The sequence below is a fragment of the Equus asinus genome, chromosome 10, assembly GCF_041296235.1.
Source record: "Equus asinus isolate D_3611 breed Donkey chromosome 10, EquAss-T2T_v2, whole genome shotgun sequence".
NCBI classification, from domain to species: Eukaryota; Metazoa; Chordata; class Mammalia; order Perissodactyla; family Equidae; genus Equus; species Equus asinus.
The window spans coordinates 15,085,643-15,106,068 of NC_091799.1; the positions used below are offsets into that span (position 1 = coordinate 15,085,643).

General features: G+C 55.2%; 1 protein-coding gene and 2 non-coding genes across 22 annotated transcripts in view; all 3 read right to left on the minus strand.

Moving 5' to 3' along the window:
• Positions 1–510: 510 nt before the first annotated feature.
• Positions 511–20,426, minus strand: part of PRRC2B (proline rich coiled-coil 2B) — a 90,664-nt gene continuing 70,748 nt past the window's right edge. For 8 of the 20 annotated variants that reach the window (XM_070518500.1, XM_070518493.1, XM_070518495.1 and 5 more), the window contains 15 exons: positions 19,600–19,796; positions 18,860–19,005; positions 18,103–18,244; positions 16,261–16,343; positions 15,506–15,694; positions 15,164–15,361; positions 14,614–14,700; positions 13,751–13,855; positions 13,453–13,645; positions 12,422–12,519; positions 11,325–11,452; positions 10,487–10,727; positions 7,247–7,426; positions 6,504–6,595; positions 2,485–4,431 (listed from right to left, as the gene is read on the minus strand). In XM_070518500.1, the coding sequence (XP_070374601.1) occupies positions 4,164–4,431; positions 6,504–6,595; positions 7,247–7,426; positions 10,487–10,727; positions 11,325–11,452; positions 12,422–12,519; positions 13,453–13,645; positions 13,751–13,855; positions 14,614–14,700; positions 15,164–15,361; positions 15,506–15,694; positions 16,261–16,343; positions 18,103–18,244; positions 18,860–19,005; positions 19,600–19,796 (2,347 nt within the window). In that variant the 3' untranslated portion in view covers positions 2,485–4,163. Of the gene's footprint in view, positions 4,432–6,503; positions 6,596–7,246; positions 7,427–10,486; positions 10,728–11,324; positions 11,453–12,421; positions 12,520–13,452; positions 13,646–13,750; positions 13,856–14,613; positions 14,701–15,163; positions 15,362–15,505; positions 15,695–16,260; positions 16,344–18,102; positions 18,245–18,859; positions 19,006–19,599; positions 19,797–20,426 lie in introns of all 20 variants that reach the window. The other 12 variants (XM_044778531.2, XM_044778529.2, XR_006533078.2 and 9 more) reach the window with 11 other exon arrangements.
• On the minus strand, positions 8,266–8,351 carry LOC123289638 (small nucleolar RNA SNORD62). Its single transcript, XR_006533702.1, has one exon. It is a non-coding gene; the product is annotated as a small nucleolar RNA SNORD62 (small nucleolar RNA).
• LOC123289639 (small nucleolar RNA SNORD62) lies at positions 12,852–12,936 on the minus strand. Its single transcript, XR_006533703.1, has one exon. It is a non-coding gene; the product is annotated as a small nucleolar RNA SNORD62 (small nucleolar RNA).

Below are 20,426 nucleotides of genomic sequence, written 5' to 3' on the forward strand. Positions count from 1 at the left end.
GCAGTGAGAGGGGGCTCTGACACCCCTCGCCCCCATCTCAGCAGCAGAAAGGTTAAGTGCTGGTCTTCACCTGTTTGTGCCAAAGGCCCCACGGACCCTGGCAGAGGTCTCTGCATGGATTTGCACTCTGATGGGGTTTGAAACCAAAACAAAACCCTTAGTCCTATTACCTTGAGCTTGGCTCTAAAACCACATGAAAGGAAGAGAGATATTGCACCTTAAAACATCTCTGCACTAAAAACTGTATTTAATCAGACCAAGGAAGGGATTGGGTGCTGGCCAGGCCCGAGACCTGCCCTCTGCCCCCACAGTCCAATTTAACATCTGTATCTTAGCGGGAAAGAGACCGCAGCACGGGCACATGGAGGTGGTGAACGCACTGAACTTCACATGCAATTTCCTGGCCTTTCCTGCACAGAAAAATTCAGACATTATATATAAATAGAGCAGTGAAACATTTACTTGTTTTCACCTAGACCTACAACATCAATACATATAAATAAATTCTAGTGTTTTCTGTTTTTATTGGGGAGGGGGGATACAGAGATAGAGAAAGGGGCTGGAGAACAGGTGACCCTTTTGTGTTTATTTTTCTCAAACAGGAAGTACTGTCACTCTGACGGCAGGTTCACCTGAAGGGTACATCTTGAGTTTGTAACAGCATCCAGGACTGTTCTGTTCAATTTCCAAGTGAGAAAATCTTTTTTCCTTTTGACAGACAACGTGCACTGGACCTAGGTGAGGGGTCTGGCCGTGGTCCTAAGCGTGCAGGCAGCGGGCCGTGTGTGGCCCAGCGGGGGCAGCAGGGCAATGGAGGCAGGCGGGGGGAGTGGAGCTGCAGTCAGACGCTGCCGGGTAAGAGGGGAAGAGCAGGTGAGCACATGGCAGGCGAGCGGGCAGCTCCTTGAGAAGAGCCTTCAGAGTAAAGATTCAGGGGATGAAAAAGAAAAAGAGGTCAAGCTGGTAAGAAATGGGGTCTGTGGGTGGAGGCCAGAGGGGGATGCTGAGAGCTACAGACTGAGTAGGAAAGCATCTTTCAAGAACACGGCCCTCTCCAGACAACACCTGGCACCCTGCTAGGAGGCTGTTTCCCAACTTCCTCAAAGCAGTCAGAGCAACAAGGAGTTACCCCAGCGGTTCCCGAGGCGCCTCTTTCCCCATGTTCCACACTACACAGAGCTTAGAACCACAGCCTGAGCGACTGTCACACACCCACGGTGACACCGAGGGTGGACTCTGCAGGGCACATCCCTGCCTGCTACTGCTCGTCCTCTGAGCCAGGCCTTCCCTGGGACCACCAGCGGTGGCAGACAGCAGCTCCTTTAAGTAGATGGCCGGTTAGTTACTCTGAAGAGCATGTGCAAAACTTGAAATTTCCCCTCCCCTTTCCGTGGAATGACAGAATCTGGGATGATTTCCTTCTAGTTCTTATTTGAAAAACAACAGAAAAACCAGCATAAAATGGCTCACACAAACGCTTTGCTAGAGGCGGCTGTGCAGACTAGAGAGGCTGTCATTTTTCGGAGGCTGCCCAGGCTTTTGGGAACCACGGTCAACCCTGCAATCCATCCTCCCCTTGGACCCTGCCCCAAGCATCTGGAAAGACTGATAACCACTGTGCAGCTCAGGGCCCTCTGTCCCAACAGCTGGGCCTCTGCTGGGAGTGAAGGAGAAAAAGAAAGCCCTCCTAGCAGCCCCACGGACAACACGCCTCTGCTGAAGACCCACCAAACAACAGTCTGTGCACTCCAGTCACCACGTGGAAAAACCTCGTGGTTTCTAGTGACCAGCTGCGTGAGAGTCGGAGGGACAGGAGGATCCAGAGGATTAAGAGGCAGGCACAGGAAGGAGGAGAAGGGTGTATTTTGGAAGGCTTCCAGGAATGGGAGTATGTGTAAAACAGCAGCCCCTACAGGGGCTGGAGCCCCAAAGCACGGACACAGATGGGGTTATGGTGCGGTCAGCTGGCCCCGTCCAGGCCAAACTAGAAAACACCAGTGACTTTAAATCTCCATGATTCATCTTGGGTGCCCAGCAGTCAGCGTATCCACTGGCTTTAGAAGAGTCCAGGACAGAAATTCTGTGTAATTCTTATGCTAAAAAATGTCATCATCTTCACTGGGCTGCCCATAAGCTCCCTGTGCTCATCAGGCCAGGGCCTGGAACCCAACTGAGGCGCCTGCTCCTTCGCCTCCCACAGCAGATAGCTGGCCATCGGAGTGCTCACGAGGGGGGTGTTAGCACCCTCCACTTGTTTTTGCAAGAACTCTCAAAGGTTAACCAACTGAGAGCAGGAGGAGACGCATTCTTGAGTCAGCTCTTAAGGTATCGCAGTGATGTATGAAACTAAACAGGAGAGAGATGAAAGGAAATTACCGGAAACAGAAGTGGGGGTCAGGGAGAGGATGGAGAACAAAGTAGAAAAGTTTAGCTGTACAGACGTAGCTTGTGTTTTTGTTTTCCTTTCCTTTCTCCTTTGACAAAACCTTAGCTGCTTTTTAAAATAAAAAGCCTCAAATTAAAATGACCCTGCTGCCAAATCACTGTGCCTGGGGCCCAGAGGGCCGGGAGGGCAGGAAGCACTGCTGAGAAGGTGCCCGGCGGTGCGGAGCGGAGCGGGCCAGGAGAGGCAGGTGGGTGGGGAAGCTGCACTGCACGAGGCTCCAGTCACTCCAGGGCAGGTGGAAAGGAGGTGGGAATGGAGTCGTTTGCTCATCTGTTTGTTTGTTTCGTACTAAAGCAAGCAGGTCAATGCCGTAAATCCACGGTGCAAGCTGGTTGGACAATGGAGCTTTCGGGAGTGGAGAAGAGAAGGGAGATCTGAGTCCGGCCGGGTGGTTGGACGGGGGCCTGGGGACACTCCTGGGCATCTGGCTGCACAGAGGCCGAGCGGCGGCACTGTCCTCACGCCGGGCGAGGTGTGGCCGAGCACCTTCAGGCCTTGCTCTCCTCCACTTTCACCGCCCGAGGCTTGATCGCTCCGGTCCGCTTCATCTGGGAGGTGGCCGCAGGAGCCTCCTGCAGTTTCACGGCTCCCAGGCTGGGTTTTTCATCCACTCGTTGCTTTGCCTTTGGACAGATGAATGGGGACAAAGAAAGTTACCCTGAGTCAGGAACCCCTGTCCGGATACATAGTTCCCACCACCCGCTTCCTGCTCCTGAGTCACAGAGAAAAGCTACGCTAAGAAGGCCATCCTTTGGTTGAAGGACCTTAGAAGTAACTCTCCTAGGAAGGACACTGGCATGAGGCTGCTCTGCTCCCTCCCACAGGCACTGAGTGCAGTGATTCGGAGAGGCAGGGAGGCACTGGGTACTCCCTCCGGGAAGGCTTCTGCGATGCCCAGGGGCCTCTGCAGGAGCAGCACATCCAAGGCCGATGGGAAGAACCTTTTCAAATCAGTGCACCCCACGCCCCAAGGTGAAAATGCCCCGAGCAGATCCCAGCGCAGCCTACGAGCTCAGAACCCCCGAGTGTCTGCACAAGGGGCGTGGGGCCACGCGGCGGACTGCTTCTCCCAGACCCTTCCATTTCCCGACCCCCACTCTGTGGAAACCTTGCCCCAGGACCCTTGTTTGAGATCCCCAGTCAGGGTCCCATCAGTCTGCAACTCTGCACAGCGGAGCGTGTCACAGAGTGACCAGCCTCGATCCTGCCTCACACAGTGGGGTGAACTCTGGAAGAAAGCCCTAGAAGCTCAGTCCAAGCAATCCAAGGAGTGACCCTCTGGGGAGCCCAGTGAGGAGGAGTGAAACGAGCCATCAACCTTCCGCCTTCACCGGCCAGGAATCCTGTTCTACTAAAACCCTCGCCTGCCGTGTCTGAGCTCTGCAGCCCCATCGAGTTCTGGAGCACTGTGGAGAGAGCAGCGCCTGCAGGCAAAGGCACTGAGACATCCCTGGCATCATACGATGGGGAACTGCCACTGCATCTGTGACCCCACCCGGCCGAGGACCAAGACGAGACACAGCACTCACTGGAGCGACACCGCGCACACACACGCGCACACACGCCCCGGCTTCCAGAGCTGACCCACAGACCTAACCACGTCCAGCGCCTTCACAGCCCAAATCACTAGCAGGGATAGTCCACCTTCTGGCGTCACCTCCTCAGAGGAATCCGCATCCTCCCTTCTCTGCAGGACAAGGAAGGATCCAGACGCCCGTCAAGAGGAGAAATGCCTTCGCCAGGAGGGACTCGGGCTGCCCGGCTCCCGGCGCCATGCTCTAAGCGCTAGGGCACGTCTCTGTCTGAGAGCTGTGCTCAAATGGGCTGGACCGTCCCCTCTCTTTTGGCGCCTGGAGACGGGCCTAAGCGTCCGGGGCTGGAGGGCTGGAAAGCCATCTTCTACCTGGTGAGCGTAGTGTCCCTGCACAGAGCCCATGTTAACTGCTGATCCAGAGGGCTTCCCACTGGGGCTAGCAGAGCTAGGCCTGAAAAAACCAAAGGCAGGGGGTGAGAACACACGCGTCACCACAGAAACGGAGTCAAGCCTAGTACAGCACGCGGCGCAGACCTCTCTGCAGCGGAGACAAGGACCGCAGCACCGGAGTGCAGAGGGCCACGGCGGTCGGCACCGCCAACACAGCTCACGGAGGCGCACCCAAAGGGACGGAGGCCGAGGCCCCCACTGTGGGCAGACACCGACCGGATGGACGGAGGACACTAACCATCTCTCAGGGTTTGGAGGGTCTGGAGCAATGTGATTCTATGACCCAGAAAAAGGTCTATAAACCTGATATGAGAATTATGCCAAATATTTTTCTGGTCTTCATTTGGGGGGGAGGGGGTGGTAGAGAGAGATACCAGGAGGGACAAAAATGTAGAACATCTTTCTAAATTTGTTCCATTGACGAGACACTCGTTCTCAGGGGTGTTAATCAGGCGCTACGTGAGAAAAGAGTCTGTGGTCAAGAAACGTGTGGGAAGTGCTGTGTGCCGAGCTGAACAGGACTCTCGACAGGGAGGCCGTGTAGACGCCAGGCTGAGGAGCACGACAACTCCCAACAAGCTGTCTCAGGTACAGCATGCCCCCAAGTATGTGACCAGGAAACCCTTTTTTGGCAGGGCATGCCTCAGAGGTTGTTTCCAGAAAACTTGGGAAACGCTGCTCTGTAAAACTACACTGATTTTCCCAACCCTACTAACACACCAACAAAACAAAGGCTACTAGTTAAGGCTTATACTTCCTAAATATTCTCCAAAGAGTAAAGCTGCTGCCATTCCTACACCAAACAGACAGAGATGACTCTTGTTACGGGAGCCTCCCGCTCTGGCTGCGGCTCTGAGGAACGCTGTGGGGCCAGGTGCTGCTGGAGTCTGCCTGTGGCAGCATCCGGCTCTACGTGAAGCTTCCTTCTTTCTTCCAAACTGTATGCATTGTTCTGTACTGCTCTCCATATATATTTTCCTTCCAGCTCTGTTGTTTTGGCCTATGTGAAAAATAGTCAGACAACAGAACTAACAAACAAAAATAAGTGAAGTCAAGAGACTGAAAACAACAGAAAAGATGATGAAACGGGGAAAAGTCACAAAAATCCCTTTCTCTGGAAATGCAGTGGGAAGTAGAGAACGATGTGACAGGAGAGGCCTCGGCCTGGACACCCCCAGACCAGCTGGGCAGAGCGCCCGCGGGCAGCGTGAACGACTCGCAGAGACGGTGATCTGACTGGAAGAGGGCTCCTCAGCGGGTCAGGCCTTCATGGTGCTCCGCAGCTGCGCTGTCGACCTCACAGGCACTGCAAGTCAGCACGTCTGCTCTACTCATGTGCAGACAGGAGGGCTCGCCAGGAATCTCCCACATGTTAACCAGAGTCGACTGTGCCACCCCTGGGCCCACAGCCAGAGCATGCGCCTTCCCGTCCAGCACATCTTCCTTAGGGGTGAAAAAGTCAGCAGAACCAGAGGTTCTCTCATTTTTTAATATAAGTCACTCCACGAAATAACTCCTACAAAGCCACCTCCGAACCCAACTGAGGGCCCTGGGACAGTTACTGGAAGCAGAGACAGACACAGAGGAAGCAAAGAAGAGGTGGCAGTTCGTAGTACGTAAGGCACGGCCCCACAAGCCCTGGCAGGGTCAGAGGCCCGTCCAGGGAAAAGCGGGCCCTGGGAAAGGAACCTTCTGGGGTGTGTGGCTTCTTGGCCAGCGAATCCTTTTTGAAAATCCGGTGAGGAAGCTCTGAGTAGTCAGCGTCGGTTCTGACATTATTGACGTTAGCCATTCCCTTTCCTGCCTTTCCAAAAAGCTCCCCAGTCCAGAGCATCTGATGACGATGGTTAAAAACAAAACCACTCTCCCAACTGCTGCTTTTCCTGTGGTTAACTAAAACACGAGTGTGTCTCAGCACTGAAACTTCACAGTGACACATGGGCTTACAAAGGGGACCAGCCTCAGTGCCCTTCCACTGTCCTCCCTGGGCCCCACGGGTTCCTCTGAAGCGCCCAGTCGCACCTACAGCGAGCGCTCAGCTACGCAGCATCCGACTCCCAGGGCCCTTCTTACCTGTAGGCCTGCGGTGACGGCACGGAGCCTCCTGGAGGAACATTCTGTTTACTGTCGGCAAAGTGGAAGCCCTTCATCTCCATCTGAGAGGACTAGAGAGACCAAGAGGTAACCAGCTGTCACCTGATGGCCCTGGAGACAGCCTGACCCTCGCGGAACCACCATGGGCAAAGCCAGTAAGAGCCCCTGAGAATTTCTGATAAAGAGGCATCTTCTAAGGCAAGCTGCCCTCCCACCCCGTTTCGTTAGCAGCAGGAGCCGTGACATGTCTTTGTTCTGTTTTGGATGGGATGGGGCAGCGGACTGTGCACCACCACAGGGCACTAGCAGTGCTGTGAACATTACCTCTTTACCCCAGAGGCCATCCTCAGCAGAACCCCTGGACCCCAGCCCTAGGCTTATGCTAACAGGATCTCCGGGACCTGATCTGAGACGGCCTCCACAGATGCTTCCCAGGCCGTGCTGGCCCTCGGGCGTCAATCACACACACCTCCCTTTCTGCCCTGCGGTTTCACACACACCCGAGCTTGCACACATTGCTAGCATACCCCCGAACCCTGTTCCTGTCATAGGATCCCAAGAGGACTTTGCAACAAGTAGGAAATCAGTGGCGTGGTGAGGCCAGGAGCTTGTACCCCAGACCTCTGGCATCTTCTGCCATAACAGTGGTTCCTGACTAGCTAGAAAGGGCTGATAAGACAATGACCGTCCCCAGGATCACAGCGGGATGACGTCATCCTTACCTCTCTGCTGGTGTTAAGGACCGAAGGCTGGGACCCAGGTGGAAGAATTCTTCGGGGGGCCCCGACAGAGAGGCTCTGCCCCTGCGGCAGCTGGATAGACTGTGGCAGAATCAGGGGCTGCTGCCCAGAGCCATACCGAGGCAGGGGCAACTGGGAGCCTGGCAGCGGCATCGTCAGCTGCTGGACAACAGGGACAGTCAGGAGGAGGAAGAGACGTTGGGGAGAAAGCCACAAACCAGTGGTTATACATGCATCCGAGAGTGACTATATGTTATACTTCAGATTCTTATTTCAAAGGAATGAAAGCAGGGCCTTTGCACACCAGTAAAGATCCTAGGTCTCTATTAGAGTACAGCAGAGATGACCCTAGATTTTACACTCTCGATGGCAGGGGGCAAGTCTGATCACTGGTGTGTAGCAGGTGATGAGACAACGGGCAGGCGCTACACTCCAAGGAGTTCACGGTGTAAGCGTGCAGCTCCTCTCTGAGTTCACAAAGGGTTGTGTCTCCCCGGCCCCTCTTGCTTTCATCCAACAAAGGTTTACTGAAGGCACGCTATATGCTGGGAAGCACCAGGACACTGTCAGACCGGGAAATGGTGATGACAGCGCAGTGACATGATGGACACAGAAACGGTGCCGGAGTGTGGGCAGCAAACCCTGTGCGCAGGGGGTTGGGGGCACGGGGGAGAAGCGTCAGGGAAGGTCAGGAAGGCTTCTCAGGGACTAACATCTAAGCTGAGAGCTGCACAGGAAGGGCATCTTTGCAGCCCTTTGTGTAGCACAGAATGGGAAAACACCTTCACTGTTTCGTGTCTAAGGTGGGAGAAAACACGACCCAAGTGGGTTCTGGGATTTAGGGAGCCTCCTGGATCCTTCTGAAGCATGTTACGACAGGAGAACGGGGGGACGCCCGCAGGCCTAACTGACCACTTCTAAAGCCCAGAACAAGACGGGTGACAGGAAGGAGGGGGGCCTGGAGACCCTTGGGACAGGGGAACGGGGTGGGCCACTTTTAGTCTCTCAGTCACTTTCCTCTTCATCTCCCTGCTATTGAGTCCACAGTGGAGGGTCAGAAGGATCTATTGGAACTGCATCACTGAGACATGTGGCAGCCAGAGCCTCAAGACCCTGTGCTCCCCCTTGCACACAACATGGTGCAGGATGCAGATGAGGACAGCGTTGCCACCCGCGGAGCGCAGGCTCTGGGTATAGTATAACCTGACTTGTGTTTTAAGGGGCACCCTGCCTGATGCGTTGAGAACAGACGGTCAGGGCCCAAGAGCAGAAGCAGGATCATCAGGCAGGAGCTCCTGCATCACCCAGACAAAGCAGTGGGTGGAGGGGATGAGAAATGGCTGGATTCTGAATACTTTCCAAAGGTAGAGCCAACAGGTTCTGCTGAAGGAGCAGAGAGGGTGTGAGGGGAAGTAGGGCCCCAAGATAGTGTGGCTGGACAACCAGGACTGCGAGGAAGATCACGTTTTGGACATGATGTTTGCACATGCTCAGTGTGAGATCCCACAAGACATCACGATAGTGATGCTGGGCAGCCCACTGGTCTGGAGTTCAGGTCCAGGAGGCAGATCTGGGCTGAAGACATAAATTTGAGAGAAATGGATCAGACTATTCCTAGGCCGAGGACAGAACCCAGGGGGAATATGACATTACTGATGGGGCGGGGGGCGGCAAGGAGGAAAGAGCCAAGGAGACCAAGGAAGAGGGCTTCAGCGGGGCAGAAGGAAAACCGGGAGCAGAGTCCTCACAACCGCGAGAGGAGCATGATTCAAGGGGGAAAGGGTGATCAGCGGTCAGATGCCGCCTATGGGCCAGCAGGAGGAGTGTGAAGAACGAACCATCGGATTTGGCAACATAGAATCTACTGCATCCTTCAAGTTTTGCTTTTTTTAAAAAGAGGAAGGATAGGGGTAGGCAGGCATGTAATCAGAGACTCTCATACCAGGAGGGCAGCACTGTAGCACATTTGTGTGCTGACAGGAAAGGACACTGAGGCAGGAAAGAGGGAGACGTGCTGGAGCCTGGCCCAGAGCAGGTGGGAAGGAGGGTGCCAGAGCAGAGCGCACAGCTGGCCTACACCGGATGCAGGGCAACAGCCCACACGGGTAAAGAGAAGAGGCGGGGGGAGCTTGCAGAAGTTCTCTGGGTTTTTTTTTTTTTACTACTACTTTTATTTCCTTGGTGACACAGAACCAAGATCAGTAGGGTAGAAAGCAATGCAGAGAAAGCTGCGAGTCTGCACCAGCCACCAAGAGGGCAGGGGACTGGGTCTGAGTGCAGGGAGGCGCCCAGACCCACTTGAGGTGGGCTGTCGGAACAAGGTCGTATTCAGCCCGAGTCCAGTCTAAACGAGGGTCTGTTTTCTCTGGTCAGACAGCTGGAGCAGAGGCTACACGGGATTTAACCAGGATGAATGGAGGTGAGGGCGGGGTTTGGGGCAAATGTGGAGGGGAGGCTCTGCTGGCTCTGGTAACCAGGCCAAGGAGGGAAGCGAGCCCACAGTCAAGGGAGGGACGATAGAGAGGTGGCTGGAGTTGGGTGAGCAGAGAAAGCAAGTTAGAAAACTCAGAGGTACTGACCGGGTAGGACCCTTCAACTTGAAATGATGGAAGAGGTACAGCTACTGGCAGTGACCGGTCCAGACGGGAGTGTGGGCAGAGCCAAGCCCCGGTGGCGAGGCCACATAACTGGGGGACAAAGCCCATGGGGACGGAGACGCGGGGGTGTCATCTATGTAGACATCGAAACTGCCGAGAACCAGCACAGGAGCCATGCTGGAGAGACTGAGCCAGGGCTCAAAGGACTGAGGGGAGTGACCCTCAAGCTGTCCAACACTGCCGACGGGTCAAGGGAGAGGAAGACGCAGAACCAAACACTGGACTCAGAACCGGGTGCACAGGAACACGGAGGCCAGCTCGGCGTGGGCTTCAAAGCTGGGGTCTCAAGGAGAAGGGAGGGAGAGCGGTCTAGAAGCATCAGTGAGTATGCCAAGAGGTCACTCCCTGCTTCCCCTAGCCCCACGGTCTGAGAGCGGGGGGAGAGGCTGCAGAAGCAGCAGTGCTCTGAGGCGACAGCCTGTCCCGGGGTGAAGAGGTGACGTGACTATTCTGAACAGGTGGAAGATCTAGCCCTGGTTCTAGCAGCCCGAGGACCAGTCAGGACTACAAACAGCATGAAGGAAAAGAAGTCTAGTGTCTAGGGGGCAGTGACTGTGTTCCCGACCTGTGGGAGCTGGGAGTCCAACATCTGTGAGGCACCCAGACCGGCAGCCTGTCCGAGCTGGCCCTCGTAGACCAGGGCTTGGTTTCCGCTCATGGGCTGGTAGGGTGAGCCAGACTGGGGCTTCACCATCTCCAAGGGCTGCATGCCTGGGAATGCCGAGTACGGAGGCTTCAAGGCTGTACCTCCAGAGAGGATCATGGTGCTGGGCGGCGACAGGCTAGGGTGCATGTACACCTGAGATCTGCAAAAGCCAGACAGACAGTCGGCGTCAGGTACGTGAGTACACAATGGATCTCAAACGTGAGCACGCATCAGAACCCCCGAAGGGCTTGCTGAAACACACACTGCTGGCCCCGCTCCCGGAGATTGTAACTCGGAAGGTCTGCGACGGGGCCTGAGAATCTGCATTTACAACAAGCCTAGATGATGCTCATGCTGCTGGTCTACGGAGCACAGTTTGCACATCACAGGACTAAACACATGGACACATCCAGACTGCACAAGGACAGGAAACCCTATGTGATGCCAAACCACAGGACGCCAGACACACTGAAAGAGCACGTCCCAGGTGGGAAGGAGGAAAGAAGGGAGGAGGGGGAGAAGAGAGGAGGTGAAGAGAAGGAAAGGTGGCAGAAGGACACAGAAAGAAAAGCAAGGCCCAGTCGAACCCATGGCCGCTCCTGCAAAACAGGCAATAATGAACCGTAATCACTGAGCTCCCCCAGCCCCCGAAAGCAGAGCGTGCAGAACAGCAGCAGGACAAAAGGAACAAGCCCACAGGCCACGAAGGTCTGAACCTCTGCGTGCAAGCTGCCAGCCCCGAGCGCTCGCACCTCACCTGAAGGGCTGTAAGGAGCTGAAGATCTCCTGAGACTGGGAGACGGGGAGCCCGCCCCTCAGTCCGAGCTGCGCTTGAGCCTGAAGAGACGTGTGAAGGGAGATGGGGATCTGCGGGGCAGCGGCAGCCTGCGGACGGGAAGCCAGGGAGCTAACGACCGTGCCCTCCCAGCTGGTTCTCCGTCACCCACCGTCCACCGCCCCGGCCCCTCTGCAAGGCAGCTGGAACACTGCCCAACATGCACATTCGGGCACATCCTGTGCTTCCCTTGCTCTCAGGAAAAAGCAAAACATTGGTAGCCATCCCAACCACAGCATGTTCCTCTACTGGACTCTGCGCAGCACCAAAACGGATCCTAGCTGCGCTCAGCAACAGAGACGGGTTTCAGGAACACAGCCGTCAACAGACGCGCGCACGGGGAAGAGCACACGCAGTACTGCAGTACGAGCCAAGGACACGAAGATCAGAATCTTGCACAACTAAACAGGCAACATTTAAGAAGATGTTTTAAAAAGGGGTGAGGCCAGGCCAAGTCCTCTGTCCCCGAATCTGCACTTGGAGCAGTGCTCCTCCCCGAGAGCTCCACTGTCCTGGTCTGTGCAGGCACACGGGTCTGTGGGGGTGCTGGACCATTTGGAAGGCCCTGCACCAGTTTCAGGAGGGAGACTTCCAGAAATCAACCCCTTGCAGCACAGAAAGTATGCCAATCCTGCATAAAGACAAACACCTGCTCGTTTCTAAAACTACCTCTCTCTAAATGCATCCATGCCTGGGGGTCTAGGCCTTTTTTCTTTTCATCAGAAGGATACCTGACCACCAAAGAGAACTCCATTTCAGCTAATTCCCCAGCTAGGACACAGGAAGGGGAACTTTGAGAAAGGAAAACCAGCAGAGTCTGGAGCACTGAGCTCCATTTATCTTGTCTCTTGTTTAGTCATTCAACAAAAATGGACTGACTGCCGTGGTGTGCCAGGAGCTAGGTGTTACACGTGAGAAACACAGAAAACGAAACAGACAATGAACAAATAAATGAAGACAATAATCACGCTGTGTGCTGCACCCCCAACCCCACCGGGCCCCTTGCTTGCTGTCGTCACCTGTTGGTAACTCTGCTGCTGAGGTATCGTTTGAGGAACCAGCCGGGGCTGACTTGCAAACACATGGCCATCTAGGTACAGAGGTGGCAGGTGGTTGCCTGGAAACAGAATCCGAGAGGAGGTACAACAGGATCAAGTCCACTGCTCCTGAGTGGCCCTTTAGGGGACATTCTACAAGTGCACGTTTTCCTGGGGAATCAGTGGGAGGCAAGGAGCGTGCACAGTGTGCTCAGTCCCCTGCTGCTGGGCCCGTGCTCCTGCAGCACCACGCCCGCCGCTGACACCCCTACCTCATCCCTCAGGGAACCTGGGGAGGCAGCGGCTCAGGGCCCAAGGGGAGCGGGCTCCAGCCTACCCTTCTCAACCAACCACTGGCCCCCTGCTCCGCACGCTCAGGAGGGGGCCGCACTCTACTTGAGGGCTGCCTTGGTCTCTCAGTCACTTTCCTCTTCATCTCCCTGCTTTGAGTCCACAGTGGAGGGTCAGAAGGATCTATTGGAATTGCATCACTGAGACTTTGGCAGCTGAGCCCTCAAAAACCCCATCTTCTTCCCTTGGGGCACCAACAGAGCAATAAAAATGGCTATCAATTGTGGAGAGCTCGGTGGATGCAAAGCACTCTCTAGGGACCACCTCCTCTCCTCAGCGCGGCCACCACACAGAGCGCCACCACCGCCCTCTTCCCATTTAAGAGAGGGAGCCGCAGCCCAGAGGGCAGACACACTCGCGGGCAGGAATGAGGCGCACAGCCCTGCGCGTGACTCGGGTCTGATCAAAGCCAGGTTTCTCCAGGAGCTGGGAGCACCTCGCCCAAGGCCCCTGGCCCCGCTTCCCAGAGTAGGGAAGCAGGAAGTGCACATTATCTGCCGAACAGGGGAAGCTAGAACCACCCAGCCTAGACACAAACTCCCACTTCTTCACACTCCTTAAGTCAAGGCGGGGGTGATGCTCGGGCTGTCAATCCAGGGTTTCTCGAGAGAGGGAATGGAGAAGGCTCCCTGAGCTGGCAGGGGTAGGGGGAGTGCAGATACCTGGAAGAGAAGCAGAAGGTGCTACAGAGGCCACAGGCATGGGTGGCATGGAAACCCCACCGAAGGAGCTGTAGTTGACCCCGCTGGAGGCTCCCACAGAGGACGGGGGCTGGAGGCCTGAGCCAGCGCCGCCTGGAGAGCTCTGCTCTGGCAAACTGGGCGAGTTTTCCCAAGCCTTGCGTGCAGACTCCATCTTTGGAAGCAAGGGAGGGATGAAAATTACCACCAGGGAGGCAGTGGACAGCACAAATCTAAGGCCAGGAGGTAGGCGGGGCTGCTCGCTCAGGGCTGGTGTTACCTTCAGAGTGAGGTCAGCAGTGGGGAAGGACATTTGGGAGAGGCCGATGGCCCTCTGGATGTGATGATCGCGCCGGAGGATGGGAATACTCTGTGTTAACCCAGCCTGGGGGGAGGAAAAAACCATGGAACACACACAGGCACAGAGGAAACAAGACAGCACGTCACAATGCACCTTCTGTTGTGGCCGCATGCACTCGAGACCACTAAGATGAAGCTGCCAGCAGCAGAGACCACAGCTTATCTCCTCCAAGCAGGGAATCATAGATTCCCTCGACTGAAGTCCCTGGAAACCACCTCCACACCACAGCCCAGGGAGCGCTCCAGCAGGGGCAGCCATGTCTCGACAACATAAAAATGACTGGCTACCAGCACGCAGGAACCTGCTACCTGGCTTGGGATTCCCCCAGTCCTGTGTCAGCCCCTCAGGAAACTGGAAAAGAGGTGCCAGGTAACATATGTTTGAAAATGCAACTGCTAGACCCTCCTCTTGCAGATGCCCAGCACCCATCAGCATATTACAGGGACTCTAAGAAATCTCAGAGTAAACAAGTGCCTTTAGCCCAGCATTCTCAAACACATGCTTCCACAGAACTTGGAAGACTGTAAAATCAAAGAACACCAAAGAAACCAGACCTTAGCAATCACATTATCCCATTTTAAGGTCACAAGATCAGGGCGCGGAACATTCAAGCAACATGCCCGAGAACATGTAACCAGCTGGCGACTGCGTCAGGACTCAAACCCAGGTCCGCCCGACCCCACAGCTGGTGTTGGTTCGGCTTCAGAGCCACATAAGGCTCGTTTCGCCCAGGGCCTGCCAGCACGGGCCCAGCAGAGCTGGAGGCGGAAGCACAGACTTACGTTACTGGCCAAGGCCTCCTGCAGTTTGACAACTGGATTCCCTGCAGGCCCAGATGCAGAACCAGGCGGCAGGCTGAAATCGGAGTCCTGAGGAGAGGGGAGAGAGCCCAGTGAAATCATCCGGGCTCGCCTTTCGGCGGAGACGCACACTAATTGATCTAGGTACCGTCTGGTCTCAGTGACTCAGAAACTCCACTAAGCAGCATTCACCACACGAGCAACATGGCCAGATGTTTCCTTAGGGCACATGAGCAAGATGACCACCCCCTCATCCTCTCCCACGCCCATGCCCACTGGCTGACCCAACAGAGAAGGGAGCATCGCCGGCCTGCTCAGCCTGAGAACCCGGCTGGAGTCAGCAAGACAATCTAGAAGGCTGCTCAAGCGCACCCTTGTGCACAACTCCACCCCAACACAGCTCCTCCAGCAGTGTGCGGAGCTCCCGTCTCGCTGCCCTAAGAGACAGCCTGTCTAAGCCCCTCTTTTTTCTCCAAGTACCAGCAAAAAAACAAAAAAGGGAGGGAAGAAAGCGAACAAGTCAAAACCTCACTTTTGGATTGACTCCAAACTCGATGGGTGGCACTGGGAGCACAGAGTCCACGTGAATCTCTACCCCATTAACAGGCGGGACGACGGCCCCTTGCAGCCGCTCGGCCCCCTCCGAGCCCTTTCTGTTTTTCAGAGAACGCTCATTGCCGATGGGTCCTGGTCTGTGTTCCTTGCTCTGTCCTGAGCCTTGTTCTGAATCCTTGATGGAGAAGCAGAGAGGCTTAGACACACAGACTGTGACGACCCCAATTGCTAGCTTCTAAGCACCCAGGAATAGAAGAGGACAAAAGACAGGGCCCCTTCTGCCCAGGCCCTGGCCCTGTGAACAGGACTTGCAGGTTACCTTGTGCTCAGATGGCTTCTGAGCCTGCTCCTTGTGGCTGTCGGTCTTGGGTTCCAGACTGGGCCCGCTCATCTCCTCGGGTTTCAGAGTGCCATACGGGGAGCTGCGCTGCGAGGAGGTCGCAGATGACTCTCGAGACTCGGCGCTCAAGTCAACGCCACTATCTCCCTGGCTGCTCTTAAAACCCTGCTGTGCACAAAATGGGTTAGAGCCCTGACCCCAGGCTCAAAAACGCGACCATCCAAAAAGTGAGGCTGAGCGCGGCCCTGAGTTGGGTCTCCCTGACTGCCGGCCCCTCGCAGAGCCTCACCCTGACTTCAGTCCTGACCTGCCAGTGGTGCCTAATAACTGAAGACACATGACCAAACAGACCAACCCTGCCCGAGCTCATAACTGCAAGACACACGGTGCCCTGGGCCGAGACCGCAAACTCATCTTGCTCACGACCCAAACCAGGCCAAGCGCCCACTGATCCCAGGTTCGGAGGAGAGGCCCTCATCGCTCACCCTACCAGGGGGGTTTCTGTGGGCATCCTTCTCTTCCTCCCTCTCCCACAGGTACCTCACACAGATCAGAAATCAAGGCTGAAGACCAGCAGTGAGCCAGGACCTATGGAAATGGCCTCTGACCCAGGCTCCACCGCTGTGGCTGAGGGAGAGCTCAGCGGGTGGCCGGGATGAAGGGGGCCCGGGACAAGCTAGCCACGTGGACGGTAAGCACACACTCAGCACTCGAGAGGTACAGCAGCCACTCACCTCGGCAGAGCCAGACTCGGTACTGTTGAAGGCAGTGGCAGCTTTAGTCCAGGAGTCACTGGTCGAGGCCTGAACAGGGAGGGCTGCCAGAGGGAGGAAGACAGAACCAGAGCATCAGAGGACCAACCGGCACAGGTGCAGCTTACACATCCACCCCAGCCCCGAACCACCCTCCCGCCCTGCAAACACCACGCTAGCGAACAGACTGAATACACAGGAGCCCGTCTGACAGCTTCACCCAACCTGCCAAGCCCCGCAGACGGATTTCAATAATCGTGTTTCTCATTATCTCATCGAGTATATGCTCTAGTAAACAGACCAGCAACTTCTCACTCACACCTGTTAGAATTCTGTCAGCACCTCTGCTGTGGCGAAGCTTCCTTACACTTAAGTCAACTACTTCTACAGAGACTTCGAAAGATCCAAGCCAGCGTTCCTCAACTTTCATTAGCTCACAGGCCACTCTTGAGATTCCCAGGAAGCCACGGACCTTGTGTACGTACACAAAACCCTACACGCTATTTTAAGGTCCAGGAGCCCTCTGAAGCCACAAGGGAGAATCCTGGAGGGAGAGGCCGGACAACCCAGGAGGACTCAAGTCCAGGCTGCTGTGCTTGCCCACTCCAGCGGGTGGGTGCTTCTGGACATTTACATAATGATAACCATCGCTCTCACACACCACCCAACTGACCAATGTCAATATTTTATTACAGGATCATCATACTTTCAATCGGAGTTGAGTATTTTCCAATGTTATTTTGGCAATTGTTGGAAGCAAGGTTTTAACCAGGAACATGAGGAGAGGCCATGTGATTAAAGCTGAAAGAATCAAGGTCCAGAACCAAGAATCTTGGGAGTTCGTCATGTGGCGGTGGGGCCAAGTCACTTCACTCTGGGAGCTTTTGCTATTTCATATAAAAATAAGCCAGAAATGGATGACTTCTCCAAGCTCCTCCTTTGAGGTGTCACGTGTCTTTGTTTTATGCATCTGTGCATCCTGCAGGGCCCTGCCCCAAATAGGCATTAAAGAAGAATCTTTTCAATTAAAACAGCTTTGGACTTTATTTTTTTTGGTGAGGAGGATTGGCCCTGAGCTAACATCTGTGCCAATCCTCCTCTATTTTGTATGTGGATCCCCACCACAGCATGGCTGATGAGTGGTGTAGGTCTGCGCAGGTCTGTGCCTGGGATCCAAACCTGTGAACCTGGGCTGCCAAAGCAGAGTGTGCCAAACTTAATCACTATGCATAGGGCTGGCCCCCAGTTTTGTATTTTAACATGAAAAGTTGGCAAAAAAACAGCATTGGATATGAATTTTTTTTTAAAGTTTAGGGACACAAATTTTCCAACAAGTAAGGTCCCCCTTTGTCCCAAGGCTGTCTTTCTAAGAGAGCGTTTAGGGAGGAGCCAACAGTCCCTTCCCTCTGGGTTAGGAAGGGTGCAGAGGACAGACAGCCAGCCTCTGGGCTCTTGCTCGTCCCCCTCACAGTCACCTGTTGCTCTCCCATAAGGTACAGAAAAGGGACAGCTGACATGGGCCAGGTCAAGCCAACTCTCCGAGTGACCGTGGCTGGGTGGGCGGGGGGCTATCCTTCTCCTGATCACTGCACAAACAGAATGCTCTGCCCTTCCAAATTTCAGGCAGAGAAGTTTACATCCATTCAGGGGCTGCGGCAGCAAAGGGTGCCAGGATGGCACCTAAGTCCCAGCAGAGAAAGCTGGGAAACAGTAATGCTCCATCTGTACTCACAGCCCTCAAAGCAGGCTGTTCCTGAAGAACACACCCCGGGCCTGTGAGGTGGCCACGGGCCAAGCAGCTGAGCCCCGCTCCCGAACTCTTACCCTGGCTGCTGTTCTCCCAGATCTCAGTGCCCAGGCTGCTGCCAGGCACAGTCACGTCGCCTTGCTCCAGGCATAAGTTGTTTTGCTTTTTAGCAAACCGAGGAGGAATCCGGGAGGAAAGACTTCGACCTTTGACAGGCACCTAGGGAGAAATAAGGCAACGTAGCCCAGCCTAGATGTCAGGCATGAAGAATAACAAGTTCTCCCCGGAAGAGTACCCCAGACACCAAAACCACACCACCAGCAACTGCTCCAGAGACGCTGGAACACTCGTCTCAAGACCTCAACCACATGCAAACTGCAATGCCAACCAAGCCACCCCGGAGAAGGGGTGACAAGACTGCGATCTGAATGTCGACAGCAGGAGCAAGCATGCAGAGCCCAGCCCTGACTCCAGCTGAGTACAGGGTCCCTGACCCCCGTGACTCCCAGGGTGACAAGTCTCATCCCACTCAGGCGGAAGCAGTGGAAGGAGGATGGACTTTGGGGCTGATGGAGGTCTCCAACCTGCTCAGCCATATTTCAGCTATTGTCACCCAGGACAAGTCACCCTCTTTAAGAACAGGGACACCACCACCTAATCCCACAGGGCTACCAGGCTAGTGGGCACTGGGAAACAATGCACACTTAATAAACACTCCCTTCTTCCTCTCTTCTCTCTCGGGCTCCACTCAGGACTCCCTCACCTCTGCTCTGGGTTTCTCTGCACCAGCCTGCCCTCCCGCTCCAGCTCCCTGCTCACTTTGCAGCCGCTTACCTGCACGGCCTGCTCCTTCTTTCTCCTCTCTTCCTCCAGCAGGCGGCGCTGCTTCTTGGTCAGGACTTCAATGAAGCCTTCACCCACCATAGAGCCCACCTCACTCTCCTCCCCGGGGCTGGACCCGCAATTTTCAATGATGGCATCTGAATCAAGATTCCACAAGAAGGACAGTGTTTCCATTCATCAGAAGCCAAGAATAACCCAACCCTACAGGCACATGACGGCTAAGGATGGGCTCAGTCCAGAAGGCCGGGCAATACCTGGCTTGATACCACCAAGAAGCTGCACTGCATCCACTGGGGTCTACAGAAACCGGCTGTGATTTCTACACCCTTCCACACCCCCTCCAACACAATGCCATCTCAAACACAAGAGGCCTGAGTAGCACTACAATTAAGAAAACAGTTTTTGGAGACAGATGCACTGGAGTCCCAGTTCTGCTCCTAACCAGCTGCGTGACCATGGACAAACTAGTCAACCCCTCGGGGCCTCAGGTTCCCCCTCTAAAAAAACTGGGACACCGCAGGGCTGCTATGAGGGTTCGGCAAGGCTATGAGCGACCCGAGGGCAGGAATCGTATCTGTTTTGCTCACTGCTGTAGCCCCAGAACTTTAGCCCAGCAGCTGCCCAGACGCTAAGATGGTCAGTGAGAGGGCAAACTCAGGGCCCTGAGGAGCTGCGTGGACCTCACTTTTGCCTGGGTTCTTCCCCACAAAGATGTGAGGGGACAGACTCACTTCCATAGTTCAGGTCAAACTGCTTGATGGTCTCTCCCTGCTCGCCTGCCCTCTGAGCAGCCAGCTTGGCCTCCTTCTCTGCTTTCTCACAGGAGGCTTCGGGGATGTCAGAGGCGGCATGGGCTGCTCGCTCTAGGGTGTAGTGGCCGCTCCCACTGCTGCAACCAAGACCTCCAGGCAAGGCCTCATCTGGGGACCTATAAAAAGAAGGAGGATCCTGAGCTCAGCAACCACAGGCTGGGGGAGGAAAGGAAAGGAAAAATCACACATGCACACAGCACGCCAACACACGCAGTGCCCTGATCCACCTCCAGTTCCTGCCACCGGCCCCTTTGTTCTGTAGACGCTGCTCACCAGCAGCAGTGCATCATGTGTAAGCCGAGGTGGAAGGCCACCCCCAGCCTCACTACTATAGCAGCGCTCCACCTGCTCATGGGGAAAGCTGCTCTCTCCCCGACCCCATTCCCAGGGCTCAGTACTTCTGCTCCTTCCCACTGTGTGCCTAACTCAACGGGGCTGCAGAAAGGAGAGAAGGAAGGGGGCACACTCAGAACAGAGCTGAACCTTCTGCTCCTATCACAGGAGACTGACCAGCAAGGAGCCCGGGCCCTGACCTACTGCGAGGCTCTTGGGGCAGAAATAGAAGCAAAGCCAAGTCTTGGCATCTGGGGCCTGGAAAGCTAGGCTAGACCGATACTTGAAAGCCTCAGCATCCTCCTGTGACTCCTTCTTTGGGGGTATGACAATTACACCCCACATCTCCGTACCCTGGATTCTAAGGAGGATGGAAGGTGGGAAGCAGTCTTCCTCAGCATGCTGGGGCAGGA